The sequence below is a fragment of the Aegilops tauschii genome, unplaced genomic scaffold (genome assembly GCF_002575655.3).
Source record: "Aegilops tauschii subsp. strangulata cultivar AL8/78 unplaced genomic scaffold, Aet v6.0 Super-Scaffold_285, whole genome shotgun sequence".
Lineage (NCBI taxonomy): Eukaryota > Viridiplantae > Streptophyta > Magnoliopsida > Poales > Poaceae > Aegilops > Aegilops tauschii.
Window position 1 is genome coordinate 496,810 of NW_027332466.1, and position 24,748 is coordinate 521,557.

The window sequence follows — 24,748 nt, forward strand, 5'->3', positions numbered from 1 at the left end:
GCAGCGACACAGATGCAGGGACGGAAACCTCATATCCATTTTTATCTCTCTATTTTTTTACACTCAGAAACAACCAGTGGAATCAACCCAAAACAGCGGAATCAATAGGCCGAACGAAGTATTAGCCCTCACGCGCAAGGCAGATAGCCAGCGGGCTGACTCCAAAAGCAGGAGCGATGACCAGGGCGCTCGATCCATAGGACGAGAACAGCACCGCCTCGATCGAGGGCGGCCGAATCGTGAGCGGGTCCCAATCTGGGCGTGCAAGGGCGGCCGGGTGTCCAGAGGACGCCCATGACTGGAGCTGCCGGCGGGGTGTGGAGAGGGCGCCCTCGCCTGGAGCCAGAGGTGGCCGCGGCGGGAGGTGGGCACGGCGGCCTCAGTGAGAGGGGGAGGCGCCACGACCATGGCGGGAGGTGGAGGCGGCGACCTCGGCGGGGGGTGGAGGTGCGGCGGCTGCGGCGGGAGGTGGAGGCGGCGTCCTCGGCGGGAGGTGGGCACGGCAGCCTCGGCGAGAGGTGGTGGCGTGGCAGACGTGGCGGGAGGTGAAGGCGGCAACGTCGACGGGAGGTGGAGGAGTGGACCTAGGGCAGATCGGCGAGAGAGCCGCCGGATCGGACTGGTCTAGAGCAGAGAAAAACCGCAACCACCGGCAAAAAAAGCGACGGCAACGTGCGAGGTTGGATCAGGAGGCGAGTTACAACGCAAAAAAAAACTCTGAACCTAGGCTCGATACCATGTTATAATGCAACTTGTATTACTAGGAGGTCAAAGCCACCATATATATGATGTACATGAGGATGCCAAAAGTTAAGAATACGCTGAAGACGCTGTAGGAGACAACGTCACAGAGAGACGAGCACCAAGCACCGAGCGATGACACATGTGCGAGACGGGATCAATATAGGGAACACTGCCAGAAGTCAGCGGCGGCGACACAGGGACGGAAACCTCATATCCATTTCTACTCTATTTTTTTTACACTCAGAAACAACCAGTGGAATCGACCCAAAATAACGGAATCAATAGGCCGAATGAAGTATTAGCGCTCACACGCGAGGCAGATAGCTAGCGGGCTGACTCCAAAAGGAGGAGCGGAGACCAGGGCGCTCGATCCATAGGACGAGAACGGCACCGCCTCGATCGAGGGCGGCCGAATCGCGAGCGGGTCCCGATCTGGGCGTGCAAGGGTGGCCGGGTGTCCAAAGGGCGCCCTCGCCTGGACCCGGTGGTGGCCGCGACGGGAGGTGGGCACGGCGGCCTCGATGAGAGGTGGAGGCACGGTGGCCGCGACGGGAGGTGGAGGCGGCGACCTCGGCGGGAGGTGGAGGCGCGGCTGCCGTGGCGGGAGGTGGAGGCGGCGACTTCGGCAGGAGGTGGGCACGGCGGCCTCGACGAGAGGTGGCGACGTGGCGGGAGGTAAAGGCGGCAACCTCGACGGGAGGTGGGAGGTGGAGGCGCGGACCTAGGGCAGATCGGCGAGAGAGCCGCCGGATCGAACTGGTCTGGAGCAGAGAAAGACATCAACCATCAGCAAAAAAAGTGACAATTGGATCAGGAGGCGAGTTACAATGCAAAAAAAAAAAACTCTGAACCTAGGCTCGATACCATATTATAATGCAACTTGTATTACTAGGAGGTCAAAGCCACCATATATATGTTGTACACGAGGATGCCAAAAGTCAAGAATACAAAAGGCCAAAGGCCACCATCAATCTTTCCTTAATATTAAAGCGCTTGTCGTCAGCCTTTTTGCAAAATAGTCCCCTCATTTCTGAGAAATTAATCCTTAGTCCTACTTAGTGGTTGTTTGGATAGAAAGAATTACATATGAGATTTTAGAAAACTGGTTTTTGGAGGATTTTTAGGAAAACCAGTTTTAGTTGGTTTTTCTGTTGAGATAAGCACATCTAAATCCTTGTTTGGATGGGATAAACACGATCGTGCAGTTTTTTGTTTCTCGTGAAAAACAATCCATACAGATGAGGTGTTCCGGCTCGCATCCCGGCGGCTTGATGCAATCTTTGCATCACACGACAACATGGCAGCAGCAGCGAGCCTGCCCCTCGCCGCCCAACTCGAAGACTCGGCCCAGCGCCCTGGACTGCCGAGCTTCCCGTGGCGGCGCTGCTCAAGTACTGGCTCCGGCCATGCCAACGAGTCGACGACTCAGGCGAGATAGCCATGACTATTGGGGCGCTCCTGCCGCTCTCTCTCATTGTGCCTATCATCGCTTTGTTCGCCGGTGCCCAAGCCGAACGACGGGAACAAGACGCCATGCCGACGAGGTCACGACGCAGGCGACGATGTACAAGGCAGAACTGGAGGACGGGACGACGACGGTGGTTGTGAAGCAAACGAGGAACGTAGCGACAGTCTGCTTGTCACCGCAGGATGGAGACGTTGATCTCAATCTCATACTGTATATAGAAAACAGGTTTTTAGAAAAACGTTTATTAGTCGTTTTTCCATAAACTGGGTTTATTAGTCGTTTATTAATCTCATACATATCCACGTTTTACCCAGATAACCCAAACAGGTTTTTTGGTGGTAATAACAGAAACTGCGTTTACGGAAATCTGGTTCTCTACAAACTTCTTATCCAAACAACCCCTTAAAGTGTGTTACTGATGGATAGCGTTTCGTTTTTTTCCAAAAAAAAACCCTGCCACCACCGGCCACCTCCACCATTTATCCATTGCTTGCCTCCACTGGACCGCCGGGCATGCCCTGCCGCTTGCCACTGGCGTCAACGCTGCAGGAGCCAAGGCAGGGGATGCGTCGCAGCGGGTGTCCGCGCCGCTCGAGCCCGGGAATGGGGCAAGGCGTTGTAGAGCGCGGCAGACCGAGGCGTCGCGGTGGGCGTTGTAGAGCGCGGCAGACCGAGGCGTCGCGGTGGGCATTGGAGGGCGCGGCGGACTGAGGCGTCGCCCGATTCCTGGTGCACCATCAATATAACTCTAACTGTGCTATTATAGATCAATCCAGGTGCTTATGTGCTAGCTCTTGCGCGTACGTACATACAGCTCATGTGGTGATTTGATCTAGTGGTCTAAAAATCAACAAGGAGAAGAGACGAGCGCGTCCGTGTGTGTGTGGAACCTGGGAGGGAGGAGTTTATTCTTGAGTTGGGCCGATGCTTAGTGGTAAATTTACTTTTTCAGTATTGGCGGCGGGGGGGGGGGGGGGGGGGGGGGGTCGTGGCCCCCTCTGGCCTCCATGAGCCTCCGCTAGTGATGAAGGCCACATTCTAAGTTTTCACCCTGAAAATCAAGTCAAAGCAACTTTAAGCAATGCATTAAAAAATGTAACGACAAATGACCCAAGAACACTGTCATTGCTAGGTATAGCCCACTAGAGTTAGACCTAGGGTTTTCACCTCGAAACTCGAGATTAGGTACTCGAGAAGCATCACTAAATTGAAGACATCCTATTTTTTCACCACAACTTGCCATGATCCTAGTAACTATACACATGCACAATTTTAACGAGTGAAGCCACACAAATAATGACCATGCCCGCACAAGCAGGCAGTCAAACTGTGACAGGAGTTAGTTGCCACCAAAGGCTCAGAATGGCGAAGGAAACTATCATACATACAATAAAGATTGATGAGGGAGGAAGGTCACCGACACTGCCAAACTTCCACTTTGGGATGCTCCGACATCCCCGAACCTTCCTCATGAATGACATTCGGTGGCAGATCCACATAGCACCATTAAATTAGATGGAGCTACAACGCTGTTCACATCACATTTATCAGAGCCTCACATTAGCTATCATATAAACATTTTTTTTACCAACCATGCCATTAAAGAATGTATGAACATTCCACCTTGACAAACAATGACTCCAACAAATGTGCACACAATAGATTCGTAAGCCTAGAGAAAGTATGGAAGGAATAAATGTCCAACAGTTAAACATATGGAATCCAACATTAAAGATTATGCTATATAATTCTTAATGGAAAAGGGCAGAAGGAGGCCACATCTTCCTTTGAGGTAGATTCTCTTGCAATAAGATTAATGCAGCCGTTTGTAGCATATTGCTTACTGAACCGCCAACCTCTACCATCCTACTTGTTGAGGTCGCATGAAGGCAAGAGGAATTGGGGACACACAACTAACATACCCTATGCAAGATGATGTAGAGAGGAGCGAGAGAGGATGGCCGCGAGCCATATCGGCTGGAGGATATGCACGAGGATGATATGGTGATGCAAGGGAGAGAGGCAGCACATGAGAAGCAAGAGAGGAAGGAGCTAGGTTTTGTTGATGAGTTGGTAGTTGGTAAACTATGATTTAATTGTCATTGAGACGCAATCATATCCCCTATTTGCATCTCATAAACAGATCCAACTAAGAGGAAAAGGGCCATTGACATAGAGTCGTTTGGTAGCCTGCACAGTGGTAGATGGACTGCATATAGAAGGAATCTTTTGCTTCAAGCGGTGTTTAAATGCTCGAATTGCATTAGATTCTTGTACCACACGTTGTTTCAAGCACTTCCCGGGCAGGAGGAAAGACCGAATCAGTCGTTTCCACTAATGCAGGCTCGCGCAGACCACAAGGTGAGAAAGATTCTCTCCTTCTCCCTGCCAGGCTGCATCCTCCTCTCACAATGCATGCGGGAAGTCGCCGCTACCAAACAAGACACCATGCATACTACCAAACCCCACTAACCACCATGGAGGGGCCCAAACTACATGCTTAGATCGTTTTTTGCATCATTTTTTCTCTACCAAACCCTGACCAGTCTGACTCGTTTCCCTCATGCAGCCCGATACAATTGCTGTTGTCTACCAAATAGCCCCTTAGTGCTGCTCTAGGTGATGAGTTCTACCACCACATATAACTTTACCAATGTTTTGCCATTCTATCACACTAAAATAATGTGAGGTGGCTGCATTGCTTTGTCTAGCAGATTCACGCCTTCCAATACAAACTGATGTACTATCCTTAGAGCATGGTTGATAATATAGCCAGTTGTTGGCTATAACTAGTTGCCATGTCATCTATATCCAATGTAATAGTTAACACATATAATACTTGGCTTCAAAAAAGTACTACTTCGTCAACACATGGCCCATCTTTCACTTTCACAAACCTTCTTAGAGTTTGTGCGACAGCCCGCTTCTCTTTTCTCTCTTCCAACTGAACAACAATATAATATTTAAATCCTTACAGTCTGCTTACGTCATCTTATTATACTTGCTCTTACGTTGTTGTAGACCTATTGTTATAGCTTGTCTGTTGGCATCAACATGAATGTTCATGCAAGATTGAAAAGAAGAAAATTTCCTTGATTATCAAGAAAAGCTAAAAGAAGTCCTTGAACTTTGAATGCACAGTGCCTCAGCCACACGAGCACCGGAGTTTTGTTTTCTTTAGCAAAACACTAATGGCCCATCCCGCAACCCACTGATGGCCCAAACCCTAATGGAAGAAAACCGAAGTTCCTTGCCTGTGGCCGTAGGTTTGAATCTCCTTGCTCCTGGCTTGAGGATCGACGAAACCACCGACCATCTTGCGCCGCCATGTTCGTTCCGTCGGATCGCTCCCATTTCCACTCATGAAGGTTGTGTCTCAACTCCTCAACGTGTGTCAGGTAGGTAGTGCAGCAACATCCATCCACCATCGCAAACTCCTTCATCGATATCCTGACCCCCTCTCTATCTTCTTTCGTTGCAGGTCTTCCTGTCCTCCCCATGGCGGCATGGCGGCCGAGTGGCTCGCCGAAGATCTTCTCGTCGAGATCCTCTCACGCTTCTCGGCAAGGTCTCTGTGCTGCTTCAAGTGCGTCTCCGACCATTGGCTCAGCCTCATCCACCACCCCGATCGCCGCAGGAAGCTCCCTCAAACCCTAGCCAGATTCTTCTACACTAGGAGTGACAACAAGCAGTTGCCTCTGGAAACACAAGTCCGCTTCGCCGGTGTCTCTGGGAAACGCTGTCCTCCAGTCGACACCTCTTTCACCTTCCTTTGCAGCCACCGGCGCGTCGATCTACTCGGTTGCTGCAATGGCCTCCTCCTCAGTCGCTGGTACGACGTCTCTGCTCTGGATGATGAGTTCTGCTATATTGTGCGTAATCGTGCCAGGGAGGAGTGGGTCAAGTTGCCGGACATCAGTCAAGCTGACAATGTGCGAGCACTGCATTTGGGTTTCGATCCGGCTGTGTCTGCCCACTTCTATGTGTTTGCGTTGCTGGAGGATGTCCATTTTATCTTCTACCTTGCCGAAGTGGAAGTGTATTCACCGGAAACCAGAAAGATGGGTTTACAAGGAAATTGGATGGAACAAAAGAATTAAGCTTCCTGCTTGGCAGTCTGATGCTGTCTTCCTCAACGGCTGCTTGCATTTTTATGCCTCTGGCAAAAGTTCACCGTTTATATACGTGTGGTGGACACGGAGGAAAAAACATGGCCGAACCTTGGTATCCCTGGTAAGCTGTATGGTGGTTTTATTCGGCAGTCACAGGGCCGTTTGCATTATGCCAATTTTAAGAAAGATCACCATGGTGAGGTGGTTCGACTAGTGGTCTATGTTCTCGATGACTATGACAACAAAGAATGGATATTGAAGCATAGTGTTGAAGCTTCAGATATATCTGGAGCGACAAATGTTACTGATTCTGACCGGTTTACAATTCATTTAGTTGATTCCCGTTGGATTGTGATTCATCCGCAATGTAACTTGATCTTCTTCACCATGGGGTCAGCTTCCACATTAATGTGCTATAATATGGACCTTCGGCAAGTCAAAGTGATTTGCAATCATGATGGCTATCCGCGTGTACTATATGTGCCATTGTATGTGTTTCTGCTTGGATTTGGTTTTCGCTTTCTTGGCTGATGTATGCATGCTTTTTGTTGGGAAACGTAGTAGAAAACAAAAAAAATCGCACCTACGATCACAAACATCAATATGAAGATGCATCAATGATCAATGAGTGTCATGCAACATAAACTCGTATCTTCCATTTTAAGTTGGGGAAAATCATAAGCATCTTATTGACAAAGAACTAGCCAATGATTGCTTGTCTTTTACTCGCATATGTCTGAAATAGTTTACCTTTGCTCTTATATATGTCTTAGTTGATCATGAAACACTTTGGATGAATATGGTGTCACTTCTGTTGATGCTAATTACTTTTGTTGCATGTTTTGAATAGAAAATGTCATTAGCAGAGCATCAATAATCTGTGATTGGATTATAATGTTGATTCTTTTGCTAGACAAGTTCGTTACTCTAAAACTGAAGACATCCAGTTTGCCGGTGACTTTTGTTGAGATGGGCATTTGAACAAGGTCTGGAAGAAGAAATGTCATGTCCCTTTTCATGGTAGTTTCACTTATTTCCTGTCAAAGAAAAAGTGTTAATTCTAGTTGTATGGTCAGCATTTTTTGCAACATGCACCCCACTATCCCAATGCAAATTTGTAGTGTTGACTTTGGACGCCCTGTAACACAAACAACAAGTGGCTGTCGCTGTAATTTTTTTTTTGAAATAACAAGTGTTTGTTCTACTTCTACCATGTCTGCTTATATGTTTTCAGATACAAGTAAATGATCCACGAACAAGAGTGAAAGACGGCACCACCTGTAAATAGCATACCTTGGAAAAAAAATTATCTTCCGGTCTTTCTCCCGTTTTGTAAACGAGTTTGTCTCCCATTTTTCACACAGGGCTAGGATATCAGCCTCGAGCCTCCAAGACAAACTGAAACCAACCCTGCCATTTGTCATTTGCTCCCTTCTCTGTATCAGGGACAGCGCCAGTGTTTATGAAGAGATTGATCTGATTAGAAGGAAGGTTTGGCTATCCGAACAGAAAGTGCTCCAGACGACTAAAAGAGTGTCGTTCACTTTCCAAAGTACTTCAGTCAGTACGTACAGCGTTTCATCGTCATTTCTGAGAAAAAAGTACAGAATGAAACCTGCACCTTTGTGTTGCCGCGCCCCTCTCATTTGCTTGCCTCACGGTGTCGTAGACGGCGCTGTTGTTCAGGAGGAACGAGATTGTTTCTCCCTTTGTTCTTCGTGGTTTAAAAGTGGATGGATGTAGGAGGGCACTCTTGTGCACATAAGGATGTTGCATAAATCTATGGGAGCTCAAAATATCAGTAATAAGCTTGGGATCGCTCGCTTCTGACCATACATATGAATTGTGGCAGCCGGCTAGCAAGGAATCTATGGGCCAAAACCCACTTCTTTTCAGTTTCTGAATCTACAAACCTAGAACCAGCTGAGGAATCTGAAAAGAACTAGCCATATGTTGTGGAAGGCGCTGGTCGCTGATGACCTGGTTAATTAGGCCAGCACAACAACCATCTCCCTACATGAAATAACACATCCACAAGCAAAGAAAAAACCTCTTTCTGTATATTCCTTCTCTCCTTCGCTAGATTCAGACAGAAGAGAGAGGGCTGTCGCCCAGGGAGATATTAGTACAATGCTGCCGTGAGGTTTAGCCCAATATATTTGTGTATATTCCTACTTTTATGTTTTTTTGGGTTGATTTTTTAAAGGGGTCTAGTGGAAATGTGACATGTACGGTTTAGCCCAGTATACCAATGACGGCCCATTAGCCATCCCTGTCGCTGTAGGTTTAAATCCTCTCCCCCGCCCCCTAGGTTTCATCGCCCCCCTGCTCCGCGTTTGACGGCGCTGCCGCTGCCGCCATGTCCACACCGGTGGATCGAGCTCGCCCGTGGGAGGACGGACGCAAATCAACTCGGATCAGGTACGCAGAGCAGACATCGCCATGAATCGTCGCGACCTTCCTCTCCCTTCTTCACCCAATCCCCTGAGACCTCTTCTCCATCTCTTTGTGCAGGTCATCCTCTTCTCCTCCAGCGGCAGCGAGACGGCGGCCGAGAGACTCACCGACGACCTCCTCGTCGAGATACTCTCGCGCTTGCCCGGCAGGTCGCTCTGCCGCTTCAAGTGCGTCTCCAAGCACTGGCTCGGCCTCATCAACGACCGCACCTACCGCCGGAAGCTCCCCCGGACCCTGACTGGCTTCTTCTTCAGCGACACCACGGAGGAGCAATTGGTACATCCAGTTCTTCCTTTCACCAATTTATCCGGGAGCCGCAGTCGCACCAGTCTCACCTTCCTGCCCAACGGCCGAAACGCCTTTCTTTTGGACTGCTGCAATGGCCTCCTTCTCTACGACGTATCTTCCCATCGTGGCAAGCGCCGTTACGTCGTGTGCAATCCTGCCACGGAGGAATGGACTGAGTTGCCACATTGCGACCATGCCGGCTGGGTGGGTATTGTGCGCTTAGGTTTTGATCCAGCCGTGTCCCCCCACTTCCATGTGTTTTTGTTGACGGACGAACTAAATGGATTTGGTCTCCCGGGTAGGGACGTCTGTTCATATGTCTATTCATCGGAAACCGGGAGGTGGGTTCATAAGGAGAAGAAATGGTACTGGGATATTGATCTCGTTCGTGTTCACTCAGCTGCATATCTTAATGGTTGTCTGCATTTTTTCGCCGAAGTCAATCACAATACCCTGTGTCTAGCTGCCGACAAGGAGGCGGGAACAATGATACACTCTCATGTTCCTCCTCTGAATGATGGTTTTATGCAGCAGTCACAGGGCTGCTTGTATTATGCTGGTTTTGGAAGAGATGACAATGATGATCATGTAGTTCGACTACTAGTTTATGTTCTCGAAGACTATAATAGTAAAGAATGGATACTGAAGCATAGCATTGAAAGTTCACATCTGTTTGGAGGGCGAGATAATGTAGACGTTGAGGAGGACTTTTGTTGGATTGCAATTCATCCGGAATGTAACTTGATCTTCTTCACCTTGGGCTGGGATAGAACGTTCATGTGCTATGATATGGATCGTCGGCAACCCAAAGTGATATGCAATCTTGAAAATGGCGCTCCACCATATCTGCCACATGTGCCGCTATATGAAGAGTTACAATCATTGCAAAGGTGATGTCAATTACTTGTGCTATTGCCTATGGAGCATCGGGTCTGGTACGTCTGCTGCACTTGGTTTGGTCTGTGATTGAATGTTCTGATGTTTTCTATGCTTTTAAGTTTGGAGCAATGGTGATTCGTTCTGGGGGCATTGTGGCTGATTTCTCTCAGATGGCTTATTCAAATGTTCAATGTACTTTGTATTGTATGTACTTATTTGTTATACCATTGGTTCTGGACACCAGAGGATATGATACACTTTGGCTGATTACATTTGTCACTTCTTTTGGTGCTATTTACTTGTCTGATTCAAATAGGTTATGATGTTAGCAAAACATCACAGCCACAATGCTGTTGTTTATCAAATAGGAAATATTGTGGATCATAACGTTCATCCTGTTGGTAGACAACTTTTAACACAAAACTGCTCCACAAAACTAGGAAGTCATCGTCTTTGTGTTTGTGGATTTTGTTCACGTAGGTAGGTTTAAAGAGTTTAAAGTAAGCGATGTCGCCACAGTGCACTTCCCATGTCAGTCTTACTATAATTTTCCACATACACTCCAGTCCAGCAACTCTGATTTGCTAAATAAGAGAGGTAATTCAACTTACTGCTGTGGCGTTTGCGTACTGGGATGATGTTCATCTTCCAGGAGATTCTTGCTGAGAAGGTCATCATGGCAATTGATTGCCTTGAGCTGGCAAACCTTTGGAAAACTAGGACTTCAAACAATGCTGCAATCTTACCTGTTCTTATGCAAATTTAGCAGCTTAGTAGGGTGTGCCAGCTGCTTGAATTTCGTCCTCACTCTGGCTGGAGTGGCCTGATGCCTTCATGCTTTTAAGTTTGGAGCAATGGTGCTCATTCTGTGGGGATTGTCGCTGATTTCTCTGAGACATCAAAATCTGTGCCCTGTGTGTGAATGCAATCCAGCCACAGGGAATTGCGTCTTGCTGCTGGCCTTCCTTCGGCTAGGCCACCTGTCGGTTTGGGCTTCCACCCGGTAGAATCACTGCATTGCATTTCCATGTATTTAAGTTGATGTTGGTTGCACCCCTCGGGCCTAATCGTCGAACCTCTTCCCCGTGGAGCTGGCAGGATTCTATGCCGGAACTCCGTCTAATCCGTCCCAACAAACGAATTTGAGACATGCCGAAGCCCGGAAAACTGTCTGGAAGAAGAAGCGTGACCATCCGTCCGAGCGTCGCCCTGCGAGGACTAAAACCATAACCTATCTACTAGCCGGAGCCGGAGCCACCAGGATTGCCCTCCCCGCCATCGACCGCCAGAGTGGCAGCCAAAGTGAAGACGTGTCCATAGGCTTGCCGGCGGAGGCGAGGGAAAGAAGGTTTTGCCTTAATCATCTTGTGAGATGAAAAAGAAAACTAAAATTGTTCTTGTTTCATCATAAACCCATTGCTATAGCTCATTTTATGGCATAATGCATTGTTGTTCAGGACATTTATTCCCCACTCACAAGGGAGATTGAGAACAAGAAATTTTCCTTGGAATTATCAAGAGAATTTAGAAGGTTATCTTTTTTTCAGCTGTGTTAGGTCATTTTGCACGTGTCCATGTGTGACAAAGGAAGGCAACAAGCTGCTAATGCGGGCATGAGAAGGCCTTGAATGCGCCAGAGTGATGAATTGCTGAGAGAGCTTCATTGTTTAGCCATCCAGCGACCAACTGACGTCATTGGCTAACACAAGAAAACCGAAGTCCGGAGCCTAGTCGCAGTGCTTCAATACCCTTCCGCCTTATCGCTACAGCACCACCGCCGCCATGGACATGTCGGCGGATAGCTCTCGCCCGCGGGAGTAAGTCCACTGTTGGAAATAATCCACACCTAGTCACGTTACTCACGTACTAGTGTGCTACAGTAGTTAATTACGAGTATATAGTTATTCGGCGTTCCGTGTCCTGCTATAGTAAAAGTTGTAATCAGGTCTAGTTTGTTCCAGGAGTAGTAGCTTGTCTAGGTTATCTAGTCCGACCAGATCATGGAGTCATTTGCCAAGTCACGTTGGGTCTGCTCCTAGGTGTGTATATATAAAGCACACAATGGCTCTTGTTTTCTACGTATAGCCATCGCAAACTCCTTAACGGGTCCTCTTTCTTTGATTGTGCAGACCTTCCTCTCCTCCCCACGGTGGCATGGCGGCCGAGAGACTTGCTGGCGACCTGCTCGGCGAGATACTGTCGTGCGTTCCTGTAAGGTCAGTGTGCCGCTTCAAGTGCGTCTCCAAGGACTGGCTCAGCCTCATCGACCACCCCGATCACCGCAGGAAGCTCCCTCAAACCCTATCCGGCTTCTTCTACACTAGGAGCGATAACAGGGAGTTGCCTCTGTAAACAGAAGTCCGCTTCACCAGTGTCTTGGGGAAAAACTGCCCGCCGATGGACACCTTATTCGCCTTCCTGCCTAGCCACTGGCGCATCAATCTATTGGACTGCTGCAATGGCCTCCTTCTCTGTCGCTGGTACGACATTTCCGCTCTTGCTTATGGGTTTTGTTACATCGTGTGCAATCCTGCCACGGAAGAGTGGGTTTTGTTGCCCAATCGCAGCCATGAAAACAAGGTGGGCATAGAGCGTCTGGGTTTTGATCCGACCGTGTCTTCCGACTTGCTTACTGTAGTCTTGCTTTAGTTAAATCGATGCCTGTAATATTGCAGATACTACAACTTTGCAGCGTTTGTTTCTGAATTTTGATTTTATGTCCTATAACACTGAAACAACAAGCTCGTGGCTATGTGCAGGCCCTAGTATCAGCTTTTATTATTCAAAAACAAACTGAAACTATCTTTGTGCACTGCACTCCCAAGTTGTTAGCTCGCCTATTAGTATATCGATTATTCTTGACGATTTTCAGGAGATCAATCGTAACAAAACTTTCAGTCGAGAGCCATTTTTTAGATGTAGGCACCGTCCGTTAATTAGGTTACACTTTGAGCGTAGAGCTTTTTTATTTTCAGCGTAGAACATTCTATTTGACAAGCATGACAGTTATCATATGTAGCTCAAGCACCCCACCTGTACAAGCACATATGCATTTCCTTAAAAAGAAAGTCCTCATATTTAAATATTTTTTTGGTGGATAAAAATGTTCTATGTAAAAACTTCAAAAATGTTAAAAAAAACAATGTATTCTCTTTTTTATGAGTGGAATAGGATTCTTTATTCAACTGAAACGTTCAAGGGAATACAACAAATATCAGGTACAGAACCCAACCATACATAACGGCCTGCGTCCAAAGATGACGCCGCCTTAGCTAAAATATGAGCTTCGATAGTGGTCTCCCGCTTCTCATGCACGACGTCAACTTGACAAAAATGCGAGGCTCGCTGCTCCACTCCCCATAAGATCGCCGAGTAGGGGCACAACTCCTTCTTGTGGTAGTTTGTCACCATCTTTGAACAGTCCGAAGCCAAGCACACGGTACCAATGTTCAGGTCTTGAGCTAGTGCGAGGCCTTCATTGCATGCTACAGCTTCAAGGCAAGCTGGGTCATTCTGGCCATCAAGAACATTAACAGATGCTCCCAAAATCTGACCATGTTCAGTTCGGCAAACCGCGGCTGCTGCTCCCTAATTCCATCTCTAGATAGGCCCCCATCAATGGTAACGTTGTGCCATCCCCGCTCTGGTGCAATCCAGCTCCTCTTCTGCCTTGACGTTTCTGCTGAATTGCACCGCCTTGTCACAATTGGTTTTGCTGAAATTTCAATCTCCTAAAGATACCTAGTTATAAAATCATGAGTGGACATTGGGTCCTGAAACGCCGCATCATGTATAGCTCGCTGCCTCGCCCACCAGATAGCCCACATGGTGACAAGAACAACAATCAGATCCTGTTGTTTTAATGTATCAAATAACCAAAAAAATCCACAGTCATGCATCATCAGTATGGTTCAAGGCTTCCTTGCCTTGGGCTTCTGTGTACATTGCGACTCGCGGCGACTCGAACTCGAGGTCGGTTGTGATGACGGCTTCTGCTCTGTAGACGAGGAAGAACGGGGTGAACCCGGTCGACCAGTTTGGCGTTGTCCGGAGACTCCTGAGGACGGCCGGCAGCTCATCGAGCCAGCTGCTGGGTGAACGGATGAGGGGCTCGACGAGCCGTTGCTTGATGCCGGATAAGATGAGGCTGTTGGCCCGCTCGACCTGGCTGTTGGACTGAGGATGAGCTACGGAGGCCAGGTCAAGCCGGATGCCGGAGACGGAACCGTATTGCGCCAGGTCGCCTTTAGCAAAGTTGGTCCCGTTGTCCGTGATGATGTTGTGCGGGACGCCGTAGCGCAGCATGAAGTCTTTGATGAACCGGACGGTTGTTGGCCCGCCCGGCTTCTTGATCGGCGCGCCTCGATCCACTTGGTGAACTTGTCGACCGCCACCAGCAAGTGCGTCATGCCGCCACGAGCGGTCTTGAAGGGGCCTACCATGTCGAGCCCCCAGGCCACGAAGGGCTAGGTGATCGGGATGGTTTGCAGTGCTGAAGCCAGCTGGTGGCTGCGCCTTGCTGAACCGTTGCCATCCCTCGCACTTGAGGACAAGCGACTTGGCGTCTTTGAGGGCTGTGGGCCAGTAGAAACCATGGCGGAAGGCCTTGGCCACCAGGGATCTGGAGGCCGCGTGGTGCCCGCACTCGCCCTGATGTATGTCGAGGAGGATCTCTATGCCCTTGTCCTGCTCGACACAGCACTGGAACACGCCTGTCGCGATGCGCTTAACGAGCTCATTGTTGATGATGCTGTAGGTGGACGCCTGGTGTTGCACTTGCCGGGCCTCGGTCCTGTCCATGGGGAGTACTCCGTTCTCCAGGAACGCTAAGTTCGGCTAGGCCCATGACGGAGCCGTCACCACTATGAAGACGGCCACCAGGACGGGTCCTGGGGCGGCAGCCCCCGAGCCGGAGGTGGCAGCCCCCGGGTCAGGGATGACGGCGGCTGGGTTGAGCATGGTGGTTTATGGGCCGGGTTCGGGAGCCTCCGGGACGGGATCAGCAGTCCCCGGGCCGGGATCGATAGCCCCCGAGTCCGTGTTGGGGATAGCAGACCCCGAGCTTGGACCGGCTGCCCCCGGGTCCGGGTCGGGAAGGGGCGTTGTAGGGTTGTCCTGGATGAAGATGGACTTGGAATCCGGAGACGGCTTGACAGACGGCTTGTGCAGGTGCTCGAGGGAGACACTGGACGGTATGGCCTGCTGGGATGAGCCAATCTTGGCTAGCGTGTCGGCGGCTTCGTTTTTTGCGCGGGGGACATGGAGGAACTCGCAGCCGTCGAAGGTGCTGAAGAGCTGCTGGACCAGGAAACGGTAGATGGCCATGTTGGCATCCCGGGCGTCCCACTCGCCAGAACATTGCTACACCACCAGATCCGAGTCGCCATAGCACAGGATGCGCTGGATGCCGAGTTCCTTGGCAAGCCGGAGGCCATGCACAAGGGCTTCATACTCGATGACGTTGTTGGAGGCGGTGAAGTGGATCTGGAGCGCGTACCGCAGCCGGTCGCCCTTCGGGGAAGACAACACGATGTCGGCTCCCAAGCCGGAGCGCATCTTGGAGCCGTCAAAGTGCATGCGCCAATGCGTTGAATCCAGCGGCGGCGGCAGGTACTTGGTCTCTGTCCAGTCGACGAGGAAGTCGGCCAAGGCTTGGGACTTGATTGTGGTGCGGGGCTCGTAGAGGATGGTGTGGCCGGCCAGCTCGATGGCCCACTTGGCAACCCGGCCAGAGGCATCCCGACAGCCTATGATCTCGCTGATGGGGGCCCTGCTGGCCACGGTGATAATGTGCTCTTGGAAGTACTGCTTCAACTTCTTGGCGGTAAAATACACGCCATAACACATCTTCTAGTAGTGCGGGTAGTTCTGCTTGAAGGCGGAAAGCATCTCGCTCAGGTAGTAGACTGGGCGCTGGACAGACTGGATCTTGCCCTTCTCTGGTCGCTCGACCACCAGCACCGTGCTAACCGATCGTGAGGTGGCGGCGATGTATAGCAACAGTGGCTCCTTGTCAGCCGGAGCGGCCAAGACGGGTGCGGTGGAGAGCATGCGCTTGAGATCCTGGAATGCTTCGTCCACCTGGTCGTTCTGCTCGAACGACGATGTCTTCTTCATCAGCTGATACAGGGGCAGGGCCCTCTCGCCCAGCCGGCTGAGAAACCGGCTGACCGAGGCCAAGCAGCCGGTGAACTTCTGGGCATCACGCAACCGGGTTGACTTGCGCATGCGCTCGATAACCTTGATCTTCTCCGAGTTTGCCTCAATGCCACGCTCCGAGACGAGGAAGCCGAGCAGCTTCCCGGCCGGCACGCCGAAGACGCACTTCTCTGGGTTGAGCTTGATCTGGTACTCGCGCAGATTGGCCAAGGTCTCTTTCAGGTCATCAAGGAGCGTGAGGTGCTGCTTGGTCTTCACCACGATGTCGTCAACGTAGATGTGAATGTTGCGGCCGAGTTGCTTCAGCAAGCATTTCTGCATGCACCGCTGGAAGGTGGCACCGGCATTCTTGAAGCCGAACGACATGGTGATGTAGCAGTATGCCCCAAAGGGTGTGATGAAGGACGTCTTCGGGGCATCGGCCGGGTCCAGCTTGATCTGATGATAGCCGGAGTAAGCATCCAGGAAGGACATGAGCTCGCAACCAGCGGTGGAGTCATTGACTTGATCGATCCGCACGAGGGCAAAATGATCCTTGGGGCAAGCCTTGTTCAGGCTGGTGTAGTCTATGCACATGCGCCAGGTGTTGTTCTTCTTCAGGACGAGGACCGGGTTGGCCAGCCACTCGGGATGAAACACTTCCATGATGAAGCCGGCCGCGAGTAGCTTGGCGACCTCTTCACCTATGGTTCTTCTCTTCTAAAAAGTGACGTAGGGGTTGACGGGCAGGCTTGGCGTCCTTGCGTACATGGAGTTTGTGCTCGGCGTACTTCCTCAGAATCCCCGGCATGTCCTTTGGGGTCCATGCAAAGATATCCTGATTCTCACGGAGGAAGTCGACGAGCTCGCCTTCCTATTTGCTGTCGAGGTGGGTGCCCACAATGGCGTACTTGCTGCAGCTGGGGTCTTCCGAGTTCAACTTGACCCTCTTGGTCCCCTTGGATGGCTGGAACGAGGCCTCGCCAGCCGGCTCCTTGGTCGAAGCCGGCACGACCGGCATCTCTTTGGCTAGCGCAACGATCCGGTCGAGTTGGCGCCGCTCCTCGGCTATGACCAGCGACTCGGCCAACCTGGCACCGGCTTGAGCGCACTCCAGGGACTTCCGGTAGTCGCTAACGACGGTGATGAGGCCCTTGGGACCCGACAACTTCATCTTTAGGTACGCGTAGTGGGGGACTTATACCTCTCCAACAAATCTATAATTTTTATTGTTCCATGCTATTATATTATCTGTTTTGGATGTTTTATGTGCATTAATATGCTATTTTATATTATTTTTGGGACTAACCTATTAACCTAGAGCCCAGTGCCAGTTTCTGTTTTTTCCTTGTTTTTGAGCTTCGTGGAAAAGGAATACCAAACGGAGTCCAAACGGAATAAAACTTCACGATGATTTTTCTTTGGACCAGAAGACACCCAGAGGACTCGGAGTCCAAGTCAGAAGAGCCGCGAGGCGGCGGCAAGGGTGGAGGGCGCGCCCTAGGGGGTGGCGCCCCTACCTTGCCACCTCCTCGGGACTCCTCTGACCTAGCCCTTCCTCCTATATATTCACATATATTCCAGAACCACCATAGGCTTCCACGAAAACACTTTTCCACCGCCACAACCTTCTGTTCTCGTGAAATCGCATCTTGGGGCCTTTTCCGGCATCCTGCCGGAGGGGTATTCAATCATGGAGGGCATCTACATCAACTCTATTGCCCTTCCGGTGAAGCGTGAGTAGTTTACCACAGACCTTCGGGTCCATAGCTAGTAGCTAGATGGCTTCTTCTCTCTATTTGATTCTCAATAACATGTTCTCCTCGATGTTCTTGGAGATCTATCCGATGTAATCTTCTTTTGCGGTGTGTTTGTCGAGATCCGATGAATTATGGATTTATGATCAGCTTATCTATGAATATTATTTGAATCTTCTCTAAATTCTTATATCCATGATTTGATATCTTTGTATTTGTCTTTGAATTATCGATTTGGTTTGGCCAACTAGATTGGTTTTTCTTGCAATGGGAGAGGTGCTTAGCTTTGGGTTCAATTTTGCAGGATTTCACCCACTGACAAAGTAGGGGTAGCGAGACACGTATTGAATTGTTGACATCGAGGATAAAAAGATGGGGTTTTCATCATATTGCTTGAGGTTATTCCTCTACATCATGTCATCTTACTTAAGGCGTTACTCCGTTCTTTATGAACTTAATACTCTAGGTGCATGCTGGATAGTGGTCGATGTGTGGATTAATAGTAGTAGATGCAGGCAGGAGTCGGTCTACTTGACACGGACGTGATGCCTATATTAGATAATCATTACCTTGGATATCGTCATAACTTTGCGCTTTTCTATCAATTGCTCGACAGTAATTTGTTCACCCACCGTATTATTTGCCTTCATGAGAGAAGCCTCTAGTGAAACCTATGGCCCCCGGGTCTATTTTCCATCATATTAGTTTCCGATCTACTATTTTGCAATCTTTTATTTTCAGAGCTATAAACCAAAAAACCCAAAAATATTTTATCTTTTATTTAGTTTTATCTATCTCTATCAGATCTCACCTACGCAAGTGACCGTGAAGGGATTGACAACCCCTTTATCGCGTTTGGTGCAGGTGTTTCATTATAAAAAAAATACACTTCCGTGATGATACGTGTTTGTCACAGTAGGTCACGTTTTCTGTCATGCATGTACATCCATGACAAATTTATGATAGAATCAAGATAGTCATACCTGTGCTGCCGTAGAAGTGTTTCATGACATTAACAAAATTATCATCACGGAAGTGTCCACTTCCATGACGATAAATCCCGCGTCACAGAAGTGCTTTCGTCAAGGGTGACCGACACGTGGCATCCACCGTAACGAAACGCCGTTAAGCTATCGGGTCCGGTTTTGGATCCGATAACCCGTTAACAGCCCCGACCAATGGGGATTTTCCACGTGTAAAATCATAATTGGCCGGAGGAAACACGTGTCGGCTCACCGTTGGGACAGATGTCATCCACTCATTGGAGACAAACCATGACAAGAGTTGGTTACCACCAAAGGTTCCGAACAACGAAAGTCGTTTCATACATACAACGAAGATTGATGAGGGACAAAGGTCACCGACACTGCCAAACTTCCAATTCGCGACACTCCGACAGCCCCGCACCTTCCTCATGAGTGACCGTCGATGGCAGATCTACATAGTACAAATTAATTAGCTAGAGCTATAATAACGTTTACATTACATTTATCATAGCCTCACATCAGCTATCATATAAACATTTTTTAGTTGTTAGCTGGCCCAGGTCAAGCAATTGGTACAGTTAGAACATTCATAGTGAAAACTTACTTTTCCGTCATCAGCACATGACGTACCTCCGGAAAGTGTTGTTATCTTCTCGTTTCTCTGAATAGGCCGATCAATTCATCTGCAACACACATAGTCCATGGTTATGAATAGGCCGACATTAAAGAAGAAAAGAACAAAAGAAGCACATGGGGAAACCCTATTAGTTGACAAAATTATTCTAGTCTATTTCACTACTTTGTAGATGTTGAAGTGTGGCCTTGAAAGGTAGGGTTTGGATGGCTGGAGATGCTTAAAAGATTTAGAAAAAGAGTGAGTTGTGCATTTAGTGGATTCGCAGCTGCTGTTCTATGGAATGCTCAGTGGGACGTGTGAATTTTTGGTTAGATTTTACTGCCAGGTTGAATAGTGCATCGAGTGTTTTCCATCTACTAATTTTTTCCTAATCATTATGCAGGCTTGACTTGTGTATGTTATGGTCGAGCTTGTGCTTGGATTATAAATATGTCATTTTTTGCTCTGAAAGTAAAGATACTTTGATTTAATTTGTGCCCATAATACATAGTATTTTAACGATAAGATGTATGACACATGGTGCAGATTTTGAATGAATGTTCCGTTGCAACCATTCTTGGCCTCAATTGTTCTTAAGTTGTTTTATTGTTCCACCAATTTTGTTTGTGCAAAATCTATCAGCCAAAAATTTGCTTCCGCTTTTTTGAGCCATTGGCTCCTATAATGTTTGTTTACATAAAATGATTCTGACTCGTGTGCAATTCACTTGCATTTTACAGGTCTACAGTTATTTTGTAGGCACAGACGAGTACTGCATTGAGGAACCAGCGAAGAAAAAAAAGCACATATGTACAAATTTGAGGTATGCTTATCATTTTCTTCTTCCAATCCATTTATCTTGAGATCATTTCCCACAAAAGGCATACATGAAGACAGTTGTGGAACAAATAATATCTATTTACTTTTGCCCATAAAGTCCATATACAACGGCTATAATACCAGCTGTCTGCAGTACAGTTTATCCTGTGCCAAAGCTTGTTAGGTGATTTCGATTTACTATATAAGATTTTTTTTTTGTTTCTTTCCTTGAGGTCAGTGCTCATTGCACACTTTTATGTCATGTCTCAAAGAAAGGTGTGGAAACATGCATTTTTTGGACATGGTATTCCTGTCAAATGCTTCCTATAGAGTACGCATCATGCTTAGATGATTCTTCTGTTCAGTACCAGAAGAGCACAAGGTAGATCGAGTTGTTGCATGCTTGAACCAGCCACACCAAGCCTGAGTTCAGTCAAACCATCAAGAGGTACCAAAATGAATCCGTGCGTGATTAAAAATAGTATTGAAAGGTCTTTAATCTGCCAGTAAATGGTTTCCTTATTTATACCTCCAAACATTGGTGCACAGCCTAATGAAATTGCAGTTTCTACACGCAAAGAGGAATATTCCACTGTATAAATGGTTCTAGAACTATTAGCTGTAATGCATTATAAGGTACAACCTTAGTTTTAAACATTTTGCATACTAACAGACATGTTGCGATTTTTATTTGCGTCTCTGCAGCAATTTGACTATTCTTTCTCTTTTATGATGCAGATCCGCGGCACAGTGAGAGAGGTAACGCCGGCGGGCGCCTCACCACTGGTTATTGTTTGGCGGCGGCAAGGAGAAGGGCGCCGAGGATGTGCTGCTCTGTGCATGGCCGTCGAAGTACAACATTGCTATGATGTGTGTGGTTTCTCTATTTTTCTTCCTATTGCCTGTTCGCAGTTTTACAAACTGTTAAATTGGTGCTTGATTTCGCTTTCAGATTTTTCTGTGGCTTTCTCCATTAGCATTTTTCTCCTCAACGACCATATCAATCTGGCTGGCGTTTGCACATGTGATTTTGGTTGAGGTATGTGCAAGATCATCCCTCTCTAGACTGTAATTTGTCTGTAAATTTTTGGTAGATTTGATTTATCGGTGGCTAAGGCAGTGGTGATGCCGCAGGTTGACCGATTGTGTACTACGAGAGGTGCCACTATTATTTTCATTCTGGCTCATGTAGTTCAAATCAGTTTTCATATGAAAGAAATTCAAGCTATGTATGCATGATATTTGGTAATACTTTAACTGCAGCTTAGGATGCAAACCCGATTATATTAATCAGTTGTTAAACAGGCTACTGACATGCTGCCTCTTCCTCCTTTTTTTAAAGAAAAATGCTGCCTCTTCCTCTGATGCAATGAACAGGAGGGAAGTCGCCAACGCATTCCGGCTCTTCCGGTGAGGTGTCTACTATAAGCTTGTGTTTTGATCCAGCCATGTCCCCCTATTTCCATGTGTTTTTGTTGCCGGCCGTGGAGGTGGAGGACCAACATGACTACTGTCTTACCGGAGTGCATGTCTATTAATCTGAAACCAGGAGTTGGGTTCATAAGGAGAAGAGATGGAGCGGCAATATTGAGGTCGCTACTGATCGCCTTGATCGGTCATCTATCTATCTTAATGGTTATCTGCATTTCTGCGCCATTGTTGATTGTTCTGACCGCTGTCTAGCTGCAGTGGACAAGGAGGGAGGGGGGGGGGGGGGGGGGGGGGGGAGCAAGGACTAACTTTCGTGTTCCTGATGGTCTGGATGTTGGTTTTATTCAGCAGTCAGAGGGCTGCCTGCATTATGCTGGTTTTGACACAGATGACAATGATGATGTTGTTGTTCAACTGCTAGTTTATGTTCTTAAAGACTATGACAGCAAAGAGTGGATACTGAAGCATAGCGTTGAAACTTCGCATGTGTTTGGAGGGCGACACATAGAAGACCTTGTTGAGGAATTTAATTGGATTGCAATTCATCCGGAATGTAACCTGATCTTCTTCACTATGGGCCAGGATATCACATTCATGTGCTATGATATGGATCGTCGACAAGTCAAAGTGATATGCAATCTTGAAAAAGGCAAGCTGCCATATTTTCCATATGTGCCGTTATATGAAGAGCTACAATCGTTGCACAAGTGATGTCTTATTCATGCTATGGAGCAGGGGGCATGGTATGTCTGCTTGAATTTGGCCCTCCTTCCTCTGATGTATGCATGTTTTTAAGTTTGGATCAATGGTGGTTCGTTCTGGGGCTGCGGCTGATTTCTCTTAGACTAGTTATTCAAAGTTTCAATGTAGTTTCTGTTGGGTGTACAAGTGTTGTCTCTGTATTACCAGTGGTTCTGAACAGCAGGAGGTGGTGATACACTTTGGATGATTGCATTGTCACTTTCTTTTTGTGCTATTTGCTTGTCCTGTGTTTTAAATACGTTGTGTTGTTAGCTGAACATCACAGCTACAATGCTGCTGTTAATAGGAAATATTGTGGATCATAATGTTCATCATGTTGTTAGACAACTTTCGACACAAAATTGCTCAGAAGACTAGGAAGTCATCTTTATCTGTGGGTCTTGTTCACATAGTAGTTTAAAAAAGTTTAAACTAAGCGATGTCAAGTACTTTCCTTGTTAGTCTTGCCTATAATGGTGCACATACACTCTACTCCAATGCGACTCTAATTGTGTTAATAAGAGAGGTAATTCGACTTGCTGCTGAGGCATTTGCCTAGTGGGATGATGTTCAAATCTGTTGGGAAATTCATGCTGGGACGGTCATTGAACTAATTTCTTTATCTGGTCAACCTTTGGTAGGCTAGTACTTCCAGCTGCGCTGGAATATGGCAGCTCGCCAAACTGCTAAATAATCTTTCCCAGGCCCTGACATTCCTGGCACACTGTATTCAGCAAGATTGTAACATTAGCAACCTATCAATATAAACTTATGTTTCTAAGATGAAGTAGTTGTAGAAAATGATGAAATCTATATACTTATTGAGATTACATGGGGTCTAAAGTTCATTTCAGATATTTATTCTATGGAAAGTTAGAACAAAGTAAAGCTATTGATGTAGGATTGTATCAGGCTGGTTACTAAACATATATATGTTTTTGGCCCGAAAAAAAGACATGCATGTTCATAGTATTTAGTACTTGGCTATCGCAGGTCAAATGATTGGTGCAGTCGCAATGTAAGTTATTTCCATTATCAGAAGTTGTTCGAAATCCAGAAGGTGGATGAGGAGGTATTTCGGCTGCTCACCATGAAGGACCTCAAGGACATGGCATCAGTGCCATTTGGTCGAACGTCCGGAGCAGCTATTTCCCGAGTTGGGTGAGAGCTCCGAGCTTTTTGTTTCTTCTCCCGTGGAAGGGAAGGTGGCTCTCGAAGGCGGCCAGGGTGATCCTCATCAACTCCTCGCTATCCAGCCTCCTCTGGTTCCTCATGAGCTTCTACAGGCTCCATGAGACTCTCCATCAGGAGATCGCCACGTACCAGTCCAGGTTTTTCTGGGCAGGCGAGGGTGAGAAGCAGAAATACCATATAGTGAGCTGGCCCGACATTTGCAAACCCAAGGACTAGGGAGGTCTTGGGATCTTGTCGTCTAGCGCATGAACATTGCTCTCCTGACCCGATGGCTCTGGCGAATCGCCAATGGGGAGGGAGGACTCTGGCTAACCATCAGCAGGAATAAGTACCTTCCGGGCCAACCCCTTGCTTTCTGCCAGCGTTCTCGTGGCTTCCAGTTCTGGCAGGTTGTGATCCAGCTACTGCCCGTGCTCCGCATCGACACATCCATTTCGGTTGGCTCCGGGTCCTCGACCCTGTTCTGGTTCGATCGTTGGGTGGGGGACTCCCCCCTGGTCGCGTGATTCCCGGAACTATTCTCCATAGTGGTTGACCCTCGGGTCTCTGTCGAGACGGCCCTTATTGACTTAGGGCGTCTCGCTTTCCGGCGTCCCTCGGCCCCCTCGAGGTGGACGCCTGGGACTCCCTCCTCCAGGACATCGCCCTTCTGCCAATGGACGTCGAGGGCGCCCCTGACTCCATCTCTTGGCGACTGGAGTCCACCGGCCGCTTCTCTACTAAGTCCTTATACTCAGCCATCGCTCCTTCGTCGGCCCTTGAACCCTTTAGCCTGATTTGGGACATCCGCCTTCCTTTGAAGATCAGGATCTTCTTGTGGCAGTGGATTCGGGGACGCCTACCCTCTGGGGTAGAGGTCCTCAAGCGTAATGGCCCAGGAGACGGGATGTGCCCCCTTTATGGCACGGTGGAGGATGCTAATCACATCTTCTTGTTGGAAATATGCCCTAGAGGCAATAATAAAAGGTTATTATTATATTTCTTTGTTCATGATAATCGTCTATTATTCATGCTATAATTGTATTGTCCGGAAATCGTAATACATGTGTGAATACATAGACCACAACGTGTCCCTAGTAAGCCTCTAGTTGACTAGCTCGTTGATCAACAGATAGTCA

General features: G+C 48.1%; 2 protein-coding genes across 3 annotated transcripts in view; both read left to right on the forward strand.

The window, feature by feature from the left end:
- The window catches only part of LOC109749941 (F-box protein At5g07610), a 138,780-nt gene extending 118,379 nt beyond the window's left edge, over positions 1-20,401 (forward strand). The window contains exon 3 of one of the 2 annotated variants that reach the window (XR_012190467.1): positions 20,194-20,401. The gene's annotated coding sequence lies outside the window, so the exon portion shown is untranslated. Of the gene's footprint in view, positions 1-20,185 lie in introns of both variants that reach the window. The other variant, XR_012190466.1, reaches the window with a different exon arrangement.
- On the forward strand, positions 12,103-22,406 carry LOC120969127 (F-box protein At5g07610-like). The gene is made up of 4 exons (XM_040396213.1): positions 12,103-12,256; positions 12,305-12,528; positions 21,680-21,754; positions 22,044-22,406. The coding sequence occupies exons 1-4, from the start codon at positions 12,103-12,105 to the stop codon at positions 22,404-22,406; spliced, it is 816 nt and encodes a 271-aa protein (XP_040252147.1).
- Positions 22,407-24,748: the final 2,342 nt, after the last annotated feature.

Excerpts from the sequence above, each read along its gene's own strand:
- LOC120969127 (XM_040396213.1), top strand. The coding sequence starts at position 12,103 with ATGGCGGCCGAGAGACTTGCTGGCGACCTGCTCGGCGAGATACTGTCG. Across the intron at positions 12,257-12,304 it reads GCTCCCTCAAACCCTATCCG|AAGTCCGCTTCACCAGTGTC; the intron begins GCTTCTTCTACA and ends CTCTGTAAACAG. Across the intron at positions 12,529-21,679 it reads ATCGCAGCCATGAAAACAAG|GTGTCTACTATAAGCTTGTG; the intron begins GTGGGCATAGAG and ends TCTTCCGGTGAG.